Source organism: Vanessa atalanta, chromosome 7 (assembly GCF_905147765.1).
Source record: "Vanessa atalanta chromosome 7, ilVanAtal1.2, whole genome shotgun sequence".
Classification (NCBI taxonomy): domain Eukaryota; kingdom Metazoa; phylum Arthropoda; class Insecta; order Lepidoptera; family Nymphalidae; genus Vanessa; species Vanessa atalanta.
The window spans coordinates 4,690,695-4,703,534 of NC_061877.1; the positions used below are offsets into that span (position 1 = coordinate 4,690,695).

At 32.0% G+C, this 12,840-nt stretch overlaps 2 protein-coding genes across 2 annotated transcripts; both read left to right on the forward strand.

Moving 5' to 3' along the window:
• Positions 1-125: 125 nt before the first annotated feature.
• LOC125065518 lies at positions 126-8,375 on the forward strand. The gene is made up of 10 exons (XM_047673199.1): positions 126-441; positions 1,101-1,238; positions 2,083-2,286; positions 3,663-3,834; positions 4,039-4,155; positions 4,630-4,889; positions 5,543-5,747; positions 6,205-6,412; positions 7,144-7,324; positions 7,566-8,375. Exons 1-10 carry the CDS (start codon positions 373-375, stop codon positions 8,373-8,375), a joined length of 2,364 nt encoding a protein of 787 aa, XP_047529155.1. The 5' UTR covers positions 126-372.
• A 366-nt stretch (positions 8,376-8,741) lies between these two features.
• LOC125065424 (putative defense protein 3) lies at positions 8,742-12,249 on the forward strand. The gene is made up of 3 exons (XM_047673004.1): positions 8,742-8,940; positions 10,421-10,631; positions 12,159-12,249. The coding sequence occupies exons 1-3, from the start codon at positions 8,742-8,744 to the stop codon at positions 12,247-12,249; spliced, it is 501 nt and encodes a 166-aa protein (XP_047528960.1).
• The last annotated feature ends 591 nt before the right edge of the window (positions 12,250-12,840 follow it).

Genomic DNA, 12,840 nt, shown 5'->3' on the forward strand with positions numbered 1-12,840 from the left:
TTAATAAAAATCAATGTAATTTATGGGTGGAATATTTGATAAGATTTTAATGTACGAATCACGGAGTTTTTCATGATTAATCTCAGATAACAATAGATTGTAACGATGATAATTTGTAAACAGTTGTTTAGTACAATTGCAACAGTGGTAGATGCGAAAGAAAATATATTCAATATTGAAGACAATTGTTAAACTGTTATGGTTTCTCTTCGAACTGGAATGCCTGACGACAATTCCTTTCAAATACGTTTAGTACAGAGTTCCCTATTACGAAGTGTCAAACGATTTTTGTGGTCTACAATTTGACACATCCTAAGGAATGTGCTATAATTTTAATTATGATTTTACTGTGTGGAAAAAGTGCTACATTTAATGATGTGCAAAATAAATAATTTTTTAACCGTTTCATTCTACATATTTTGGATTTCTAGTGATGCTCAGGTAATATGATCATTTTTAATAAAAGTTGTAATGATATTCTTTTGTTTAAAATAAATGTTTTACTCTGGACAATGTTTACAACATTTTGAATAAATGTAATGTTCAATCAGTAATACATCAGAATTTTCTTATATGTAAAAATTAAAAAGTCAAATCTATAAGAAAACAAATCACGTCAAAAGTTTATATCTATTTACTCGACAAATAAAAAAGGAGTATTAAATTAGTGTATATTAATAATCTTGTTCATAATTAGGGGAGGTATTTTTTTCTGTTAGATTTAATTAATTATTTGTTTTATGCCGTCCTCACAATACTGTCAAGTCCTTGTTTTGTGCTGTACAAATACCTACATCGCAGCTTAGCTAATTAATCATAGCTTAGAAAAAAAAAATATCAACCTAAATATAAAATGATCAGATTCGAATAATTGCAATAGTTCAAGGGTTTTTGAGACCCTACGAAAAGTCAGTTGTAGTTTGTTTCAATTAAAAAAACTTGTTTCAAAAATATAATAATTTCTGAACGCGCCTGTAAAATAATGAGAGCAAAAAAGTGTTTTTAATAAATTTTTTCTACCCAATTTTAAGATGCTTTGTTAATACTATGTACGTATTTTATTTGGGGATTATTTTTATTTATTACATTTATTATTCAAGGTTAAATGCTACTTCAACGATGGTCTTAATCCTGTGACGTTCGACTCAAGAGTATGGGATCAATACGAACGCAACCCTCGTGTGGCTCCTCAAAACAATGAGCTGGCATGTGAAAAACCTAACATTTATATATGCGAGGTATATTTCTTTATAGATTAAGTATACATATTATGAATCAGTCATTCACTGCGACTACTCGCACGTTGGCGATATCGATAATAAGTTTTGCGTATAATTTATGACTGGTGCTAATTAGTTAATTTTACGACGATATTGGTCGATGAAGTCCGTAAAAATCGTGCCTCTTGAAACAATTTAGATTCAAGTACAATTATTTTTTATGGAATTGTTATTATCAAACAGTTTCAAAGAAAAAATCGCGATGTCTTCACAAGTCAGCTGACTGTGATCACCCGTACGAAATCTAATAGCGTTGCATTTATGTACGTACGAAGTTGGAGCTGTCTACTAGTCTAAAAGTCACGCAGATAGTTTTGCATTTTACGAAGTTTTCTCTACTTTTTATCTTTTCCGATCGATCTGATTTGACAAATAACTTTACTAAGTAATTTAGAATTACTATATCCAATTGCATAAAAGTTGAGAAGATTTTGAATGTTTGTGTAGAAAAATGTTCGTTCTATTTTTAAATGGTTTTATTTTCATGTTCGTTTCTATTTTTTATATTCTCAATATAGTCCAGTCAATAAAGCCTAAAATCCCTAACAAATTCGTAACACGGCGAAATTTTGTAGGTTTGTTTAGTAAGGTAAAATAACTTACCGTGTGATTTTGCAGCGTCGTGGGTTGAAGGGAAAGGACTAATAATAGTTTTCTATATTCTCCGAATTTTGCAATTATTGGCTATACGCGAATAGTGAAGTAAAGAGTAGCATAAGTTCAATTGTTTATGAGGAATAAATCCTTTACAAAGACTGTTTTTTTTATTTTAGTTTTATACAACTATTCTATAATTTTATAGGAACCTCTGGATGCAATTCCAGTTGACAGCGGCAAGACCTGCAACTTCCGGAATGTTTGGTACCATGAACAGGTGTTCAAGTGGGTCGCAGGATGGGGATGTCTCCTCTATACTCCAAACTTCCTTTACGTAGGAGGGAGGAACCCCATAAATTTGAGTTCAAGATGTGTATATGGGAATGTTTTTGCGCCGTGCTTGGAAATAGTTAGTATTTATTCCTTCTGCACAATTATATAATTAGTATTTAAAATATAATTATTGCAACATTAGTAAAAGTCATTCATGTTTTCAAATAACGATGACTAAATTCGCATAATATTAAAGTTAATTAAATATGTATAAATTAAAAATAAGAATAAACACTTAATAAATAAAAAAATAAATAAAAATAAAATTACAATTGATTAACATGAATTAAACGAAATATCCACGATCAACGAAACATAATAAATATAATTAAGATTCCATTACATATTACACGTGATTCTTAAGCGAAAATAATGGTTTCAAAACCATTATTAAATTTTCATGTAGGTATTTTTAGTTTGCGTTTATATAATTATATTATTATCCAATATATTGTTAATAAATATAAATTATTATGCAATTGCTAAGTCACGAGTCGATACGGTTATTTTGGAACAATTACAGTTATAAGTAAGGTTTTGTTACGAATTGCAATAACCCAAATAAAATTGATTTGCTACACAAGAATAGATGTAAAGTAATTTGAAAGTAGTATAAAAATATTAAAATAAAAAATTAAGCGTAAAATACGAACAATAATATTGAAGAGCACAATAGGTACTTTGATTATAATATCTTGAAATCTAGAATTTTCGTTGATCGATGTTCCAATAATCTTGATTGAGGACGTTTTTTTTTCTTTTTTTTTATTCAATATATTTTCTATACAGACTAAATATGAAACATGAAACTTTTTGGAGTATTTTATCATCATCATCATTAAAGATAATATTGATGAAAATCGTTATTTTAACGATTCGGTATCATTTCATATCTCGATGAGATGTTTAGTACGTGGAACTCTTTCCTTATTTTATTCAAGTTAATTATTAGGTATCGTTTATTTTTCCGCTCTGCTGAACAAAAAATATGATTGACAATTATTCGAATTTTAAAATTATTGAATAAGCCATGCCTAACTTTGTTAAAAATAATAATGACAACTAAACCGATATCATACTGTTGTTCAATGTTGCAAGTATCTATTTTGGTGAACGAATGGTGTTCAGATCATTCAGTTTTTTACAATCTCAATAGATATTGGGTCTGTGAGAAGTATTAACGACTCCTTACATTGTGCTACCAAACTAATAAATGAAGAAATACGAAGTATTGCTTTTGGCGCTAAAATATCTAAAGATAATGTTCTACCCAGATACGCCTACAGGTTTAACAGAAGAACAATAATATACATATATATAGATCAATATTTTTTTATACACAGGATGTTGAAGGGACGAAGACGTAGGTATTTAACATACATATGTACGTCTAACTATAAAATCATCATACTAAAACGCTTGCCTATTATATTAATGAGTACCAATTTCTAGGCTCGAGATGATGGCACATGCGGATGTTATCCATTTGATCCTAACTTCGAAGAAGTAGCGGTTGCAGTACGCAACGCATTAATACCATCGGCGCAAGGACGATGGGAAAATTGTTACTACGCAGCCAGTGACTGCTGTAGTCATTTTATGAATGAAAATATGTACGAAAGTGGTAAGGATTCATGTGTCCTCCTGACCTAGATAGTTATGTCAGATTTGCTGATCCGATGGGCCGGCAAATATGACATAACCGTAAAGAGGAAAATAAAATAACGCCCAAACAGAATACTAAAATTTGCATATAAAGAAACAAAATATCTAACAAGATCTTTTAAATGAGTTATTACTTAACAAAATGATTATACAATACTTCCAGGTCAATGTGGACCGACATTCGACGGTTGGACTTGCTGGCTACCCGCGAAGAACGGCACAACCGCCAATTCCGTGTGTCCGGAATTCGCCTACTCCAACACCGGCCCATCCTGCTATCGTACGATTCATTAAGTATTCTTTTATTTAAAGTTCATTTTTGTATGGTTATAATTCATGACGTATCCTGAAGCTTTATCTATAGATATACTTCATAGATTTTCTTTTTACGTATTATACTTTTTAAGAAGTAGGTAGCCCAACTAACATTCATTTCTTGATCTCTTTTTTATCCAGCCCTGCCTTTTGATCCCACTATATTTATTTAATACACTGAATTTTCGTGAAGGAACTTGCATGTGTCTAATTTCAACGAAATTCTGCCACGTATGATACCACCTACCCTCATTAGAAAAGCGTGGTGGAATATGCTCCTAACATTCTTCTTAGGGATAGGAGGCCTTAGCCCAGCAGTGGGAAATTTACAGGCTGTACATTTTTTTTTTCTTTAGCATTAGCAGCCTGTAAATTTTCCCACAGGCTGTACATGTGAGTTGAATTCCTAAGAATGTCTTTATAATGCTTTAATTTTCAGACTACAGTAATAAGCCGTGCTACGGTAACGGCACCTGGGAGCAGCAGACCGACTACAGCACGTGCAGCGTGACGCCACGCCTGCTGCGCCGCTACCGCTACCACATCGCAATGCTCGCGTTCTCCATCGCGGCGTGCTTGCCCGCGATCTTCATATTCTTCATCTACAAACGTCTTCGCGTCATCAGAGTCGCCTTGCACAGGAACTTGCTCATCGCTATCGTGATGAGAAATATTCTCGTTATTGTCAGTAGAAGCGAGGTGAGTAATATAATATATAATAAATAAGATATAATATTCATATTATTTATAAGTAAAAAAAAATGTCCCAATTTTTTTTATTATCATAAGTAAGGATCTCAATAAAAAAAACTTTAAGTCAAAATGTTATGAATATTTTGCCAGTTTATTTAATCTTCAAGCCTCGCAATAAAGATCCAGAACTTGGCTACACAGTGTGCTGTTGCTAGCAACAGTGTAGGCCAAGTGTAGGCCTAGGCCTAAGCTCAGAGCCTGATGGTAAAATATTTTTTTTATAATATCGGTAGGCGGACGAGCAAATGGGCCACCTGATGGTAAGTAGTCACCATCGCCCATAGACAATGGCGTTGTACAAAATATTAACCATTCCTTATATCACCAATGCGCCTCCAGCCTTGGGAACTAAGTTGTTACGTCCCTTGTGCCTGTAGTTACACTGGCTCACTCACCCTTCAAATCGGAACACAACAATACTGAGTACTGCTATTTGGCGGTAGAATATCTGATAAGTGCGTGGTACCTACCCAGACAGACTTGCACAAAGCCTACCACCAAGATATGTTAATAGTCCAACCATGTAAGATTCTGTATTAAAAAGAAAATTTGATATTAATTTATAAACAAACAGACTATAGCGATTTTTTAAATTTTAGATCTACATAAATGAATTAATCACCGTAGATGATACAGCGATGTCGTTGCATGGGATCGCTTGTAGAGTGTTAGCTGTATCGGAGCGCATCGCCGCCAACGCGGTGTTTGTATGCATGTTGGTGGAAGGCATATACTTACACAGGCTGATCGTAGCGGTCTTCAGGCAGAAACTGAATATAATATGGCTGTATGCAGTAGGAGCAGGTTTGTAGACTAACCAAATTGTATTTACTTAGACAAAATAATTTATTATATTGCCTTATATTTCAACTTCATACGGACAAAATTCATATAATGGTGCGCCACCAGTTGACCCCTCTTTAAAGTTGAAATTTTCAAAAACCGTTTCTTAGTGGATGCTCAAATAAAAATAAACCTATATTGACATTCAGTCAAGACAAATGATTTTATGAATAAATATAAAACAAAAAAATAATTACCGTAATAGAAAAGTAGAGTCATAACCGAAAATGTCAGATTCGAGCATACACTGAGATTTTGTTTATAATTCATCATGTGCTCTGTCCTGAAGTAAAACATAGTAGATGACTCTGCACGTATTGCAGTTGAATAAGCTCCTAACGTCTTAAAGAATGTTAAGACGGGCTAAGTTTTTGCCCAGATTTGTATTTTATATTACAATATATTTAAATATTTTTAGTGATCGCCGTCTTGCCGGTAGTGGCATGGGCCATAGTCATGGGCTTACACAATGACCATTCATGCTGGGTGGTGTACACGGTGGACCACATTCAGTGGGCGCTTGACGGTCCACGCATCTTTATTCTTGCTCTCAACACGATTTTGTTCATAGATGTTTTAAGGGTTTTGCTAACTAAGATACGGAACTCAGAAAATGCTAACCAACTGTAAGTATGACGCCAGAATTTGAATACAATTTATTGTTAAAGAATTTTTCATTGAAAATTCTACATTTAATACATTTAATTTAAAGGCTACCATTGATCTGCAATGTAAGATTCCACTGAGAAGGATCGAAATGAAAGTTATTATTTTTGATAAAATTAATAAATCAATCATAATATACAATGTCGTCTACATTCGTCCTGAATGAAATACTCCAATAATTTTATCATCTTTATAAATCTATTTATTTATTGGTAAATGTAAAATTGTGTGCAACATTTTATCACAATCGAATACTCTGCTCCAGGAAGAACCTTTTGACTTTAAGAGGTCGATAAACTTGTTTTTCAAGTTTATCTTTACTGGTTCACTGTATCAAAGTAATCAATTTTGCTGTACTTTTGTTTGGGTAAAGACATCGTAATTACGATTTTATCCATAGGAATTAATGATTAATTCCTATGGATTAAGATATCAATGTTCATAATTTTATGTTAAAAAAATAAATTTCAACGCATATTCAAAAAATATTGTACTAGTATAATTATATTATACACACGTTGTGATATGTCTCCTTCTCCTGACCGATTTCAGTGTCCATCTCAAAGGAAACAAGCCAACTAACTAAGACATAATATTATATGGCATAAATGTGTACGCAAACACAGATGCATATCTATTTATTTTTATCATTGAATCTCATCTTAATTCGAAATATTATTTTCTCATCCAGAAACACTGTAAAGGCAACGTTATTTCTGATGCCTATTTTCGGAACGCAGTTCATCTTTACCGCCATCAGACCGAAGACGACTGATTGTGCATATGAGCAAACGTATTACTTTATTGCTTATACTATTGAGGGCTTGCAGGGGCTCGTGGTTGCTATACTTTACTGCTACGTGAATAAAGAGGTAAACAGAGTCTTAAATAATCTTACTGTTATTGAATACTTTAAAATAGATATTTATTTATTTAATATTTTTAATAAATTATTAAAAATAAGTACTGACTTTGAATTTAAAAATATCTATTATTATTTATTTCTAAGGAATTTACTTATTAATATATATTAATAACTTTTCCGTGTAAGTCATATTCGTCATCGTTTTATTTGTTATTTTGAGTGAAATAATTAAGGCTTTTTATTTTAAGGTCCAAACACTTATTAAGGCAACTTACAAAAAGGCCAAAAAGACAGTGGTGTCTGGCATCCGAGATTCAAACTATCCTAGATTCAGTACCGATCCCAATACTGATCGAAGACTTACTTACACCACGGGTCTCCACTCGCAGAACACAGAGTATATCAAAAATCGATATTCGACAATCACACCGAAATTACATGTCGCTGAAATCATTTCGATACAGGCAAGCGAACGGTTAGCTGAAATACTCGACCCAATATACGAAACTATCGATACTAGTATGGTTAACGAAGGCTACGATTACTTAGAACGATCCGACTGCGATAATAACTCCGGATACATCCCAAATAGAAATTCTAAAGTCGAAGAATACTATGGTTTTACAAACGCTTCGAGTGTATCAATTGGATGTCCTGATTGGCTTAAATGTGTTTCGCCAAATGATAGTGAATATAACAACTCCGTTACCACGACTGATGTATCACAAGGTAAGGATAAAACCGATAAAATTCAGACAGACCATGAAATGAATATATTAAGTAATCAAGAGGTCGAGGAAAATATAAAATTACCGGAAGACTATTATAAAGATTCCTTTGAACCACGTTCTTCATATGATAGTATGAATGCGGTTGAACATGATAACAAATCAACTCTGGAAGATATTGATATAGAATTGAAAAACTGTAATAAAACTATGCTTGATGAAATAATGCAATATATGGTAAATAGTAGCAGCGAAGACGTCAAACTGGATCCTGATCTTCTATCACCAAACAGACCCGAAACGGATAGAATTATATTTTTAGACGAATGAAATAATGTTTTAAATGCTCAGTCATATAATATTCAAACATATGTTTTGTAATAATAACTTTTCTTTTTCCATTAATAAAGTATTTGTAGTACCAATACGTTTTTAATTTTCCGAATAAAATTATATTTAACTTGAGAATATGAAATACGTTAGACTAAATAAATATTTTTTGCACCAAGTTTTTTACCAAATATGTTGCAACCTAAGCGACCACATGTTCAAAAGTTAATTGAACAGCTTGTTAAAATACTAGACCCTTTCCAAGTTGAGTTACAAAAGTGAGCGTAAGTTGTTGCGTACGCGCAGTTTATGTTGGATCTCCGAGTAAAGATTATCAAAAACACTTGAAAATTAATATATTTTAAAATGTTTGCAAAATTATCTGTGATTCTACTGATTTGTATGGGTGTGGAAAGTTTTCCCGATGGTGCTCCTGTAGACGCGTGTGTAAAGGATCGAGCGAATCAGCCGAATCACGGTCAACATCGCACGCAACCACTCTCCACTTTACCTTACAGAATAGTGGCATCATCTGCCAATTATGGGCCAAATACCAGGATCACAGGTTCGATTTTTATTTAGTTTAGTTGACGAATATAATATTATATACCAAACATACTGCCAATGCAAAAATAATGCCACATAGGTATGGCATTCTTTTTGACATAATTAAACATGTTAGTAGAAAATTTAATTTCAATTCATATTTTTAATGAATTTAATCAATATAATTTCTAAAATTAAAAAAATCTATTTTTTGTAAAGTGAAAAATGTTTATGCGATCGAGACTAAATTTATGCAAATTAAATATGTTAACGAACGGATATTTTAGGAATTATTCAGGAATAAATTAATAAGTGGTATTGTTGTATGTAGATAATATAGACTATAAAGGAGTAGATAGTGCTTTTTAACATAAATAGTAATTAAAATATCTTCTTATAAAATTTGCCTTTTCATTAGAGTCACGATCGCTCTATAACTTATTATTATTAATTGAAAGTAATAAAAACATACTTAATTTAAAAAAAGTCTGTGCTAGTTCTGGCATACTAGATAAAAATTTTAATATATTATTTATTCATAAGTAATATGTTTAACATACAATGTAAGGCTATGCATCTCAGATGCTGCGATAATGTTGCACAATTCTTTTGGTTTTCGTCGAGCGAGTTTTGACGGGTCATGGTTTTGCAACATAACATTATGAAAGTCATAATTGCAATGCTTATCTATTTCTTAAATACTAAATATTTCGTACATATCCATTCTACCTATTTTATTGAAAAGCAAATAATTATTATATTTAATATAACATAACTATTACTTACGAAAATACACACAAACAAACACATGCTACATAAATATATTTTGATTCTTATCAATCCAGTTTCCTTAGATTATTTTATTTAAAGGAATTAAATTGAATTTAGAGCTCATTGATATGTACTATCAATGTTTGTACGAAATGTTTGGATTGTGCAAGTTTCAAAGTGATGGCATTGTAGGTCAAACATTTATGGTCTCGGTTGACCCGACCGGTTCGTTTGGGACAGATAGATCGATTTTTAGATTCATTGACATTGCTCAGAAAAATCTAGATATTTATTTTATTTATGAAGTCTAATCATATAATCTAATATTATAATCACCCCGACCCTATTGCGAATATATGACATAAGTTCGGTATCCATACTTAATAGTTTTATGAGTAACAGTTATTAAAAAAAAATAATGTACTTGGACCATCTGGCCTCATGTATCGCTGCTTTCAAATACCAGAGTCCAATGCTGATCAGTGAATACACATTTGGAAGAAAATCTTCCGACACATACATAATCTCCTTTCTACACGATGATTTCCGTCACTAACGACTACAAGATTATTTGTAAATAATGCACAGGAAAACTTAGTGGTGTTTACCCGGATGTAAGACCGCGATCTACACTTACGATACATTTTTCTACCCAGGCTACCATTTTTTCCACAGGTACTTCTACTTGGCTTAACTAAAATTATTTAAATAACTGTCTATAATTCTAGTAACCATTGAGGGTGCGGAACCCTTCAAAGGCTTTTTTATACAAGCGCGGTCAGTCGAAAACAATCAGTGGCTCGGCTCGTGGGAGGAAACTCCGAACACCAGCATTCATCCCGAGTGTTCGGCAGTCACACATGCAGACCCCAGGGAAAAGATTAAGGCTACAATCGTGTGGAAAGCGCCACATAATTCTCATGGCCGCGTTTACTTTACGTAAGTGATATCTCTTATATTTTTGGAATAGCACCTGGACCAATTGGTGGTAAATAAGTTTACCACCATAAATATTGGCGCTGTCAGAAATATTAAGCCTATATACGCCACCAAGCTTGAAACTTTGTGGTCCTTTGGCTATAATTTTATTGGCCCTCTCACCCTTCAAACTGGTTACTGGTAGTGATAAATGGGTTTTACGTATAACATAGCACGGACACGCACAACGCCCTACCACCTAGTAGATATATATACCTATTATTACTTAGTTTTCCCATATTATACTTCATTGTTCATCAATATATTATAATTATAGTTTAATAATGTTAAGGTTAAGCCTTCAATTGTTCTTAACGCTAAATCGAGATTTTATTAAAAATACAAAATTCACATTGTAAAAACAATCATAATTACATACGGTTCTCATGTTAAAAAATATGGTATTTTAAGCCTTGAACATTGAAACGAGCATAAACTAAACAAGAATATATAGTTTTTTATGCCAAATTACCGGGCCTTTCTTGCGAGGTTCATCGAACGTTTCAATCGTACATTTTAGACATAATTATGTCAACTTAGAAACTGGAATACGTTTTTAAATTAAAAAAATCGGGCTGTCTTGTGCCACACCCAGCCATTAATCAATAAACAGCGCGAGTCAGCTCACGTACTAAGGGATCTGGCATAAATTGAATAAATTAGGTACCTAGGTAGAAAAAATAATAATTGGTTCCTACAAACACTTGTAGGTTTTATGTGGTGTTTCAATGGACGAAAAAGATATATATGTAAATGTGACTATATTTAAAATTTAAATAGGAAAAATTGTCCAGATTCTCAATTTGAGACAAAATGTTTTTAAGTGATTAATTAGAAAGGTGAAAATATGACCATTACGTTAAAAATTTTAATAAAGTTAAAAAATATATGATTTCGTTAACACGTCCCCTGACTAAGCACCTTTCACTTCGACCCATATAGCGTCTTGTGAAACATGTGTGTGATGTGGTATCACCGAGACCTTTAGCTCAAACTAAATGTTCATTCGTTGAACGGAAATCGCATTAGAGTAATTACAGAATATAAGTAACACCTAATATTACACATACTTATTATGACAGGGATTTTAAGGAAAAGGTTTTGAGTTATTTGTTAATTAACAATTATTAGAGGTATATTATTATTTTTTATAAAAATAATCCTGGTTTTAAAAATACTAATCACATCAATCATTCCGTTTAATTTTTTTTTTTAAATTAAATTATTTTAAATATAATAACTTTTATAAAAAAATCGACTAATTCTGCATACGTTAAACGAGAGAAATATGTTGAAGACAGTGTCTTTTTATGTGTCTAGTTACTACTTGTCTGACAGTGTCTAGTTTTTTCATTTGAATTTATCTTTTTAACAATAACATTGATAAAGTACAATAACTTTAGATCGCAATAATTTCCCGTACCGTTCTTGTGTGACTAACAGTAAATTTTTAATTGTATTGAAACGTAATTTTTTGTAACATTTCAGGGGCACAGTTTTGAAAAACTATGGAACATTTTGGGCGAATCTCATTGCGGAAGCACCACAAGATCCTGTCGCTCTACAAAATCTTTTTTAGAAGTTACTATATTTCTAAAAAATGCACGTGACGAACATAATACAAATAATGTTGCCTTAATTTATTCATACAATCCTAAATTATATTTTATTAAAGTTACGATTTTTTGCAAAAAATGTGATAGAAAAATATTAATTTATTTTAAATTTTGTGTACGTGCAAATATTTGACAGCAAGGACCTGCCTCCAAGCGAGTGCTAAAAAATAGGAGCAACAGTTTTACGATGTCCTGATATTTCAAATCAAATAATAACTTAGGTTCATTAAAAAAATATTATATAAACAATCAATAGAATGAGAAACTCGGCAGCAAAAAAATTTAAATTTTTTTCTGCCGAGTTTTAAATTTAAATTCGATTATAAATAAATAATTATATAAAGTGCGCACTTGACACTGATTCGGGTTATTTGATTCAAACCGTTGTGAAAGAAAGGTAAAATGTTTGTGGTATTATTTTGGGTCATGACTTATGCAATATATATCATATTATATAAACACTGTTGCAAGTTCATTGGTCCTCTATTACGTCATCAGCTGCCAACGACCAATGACCATTCAGATTAAAGACAAATGAGTAACTTGACTTAAAT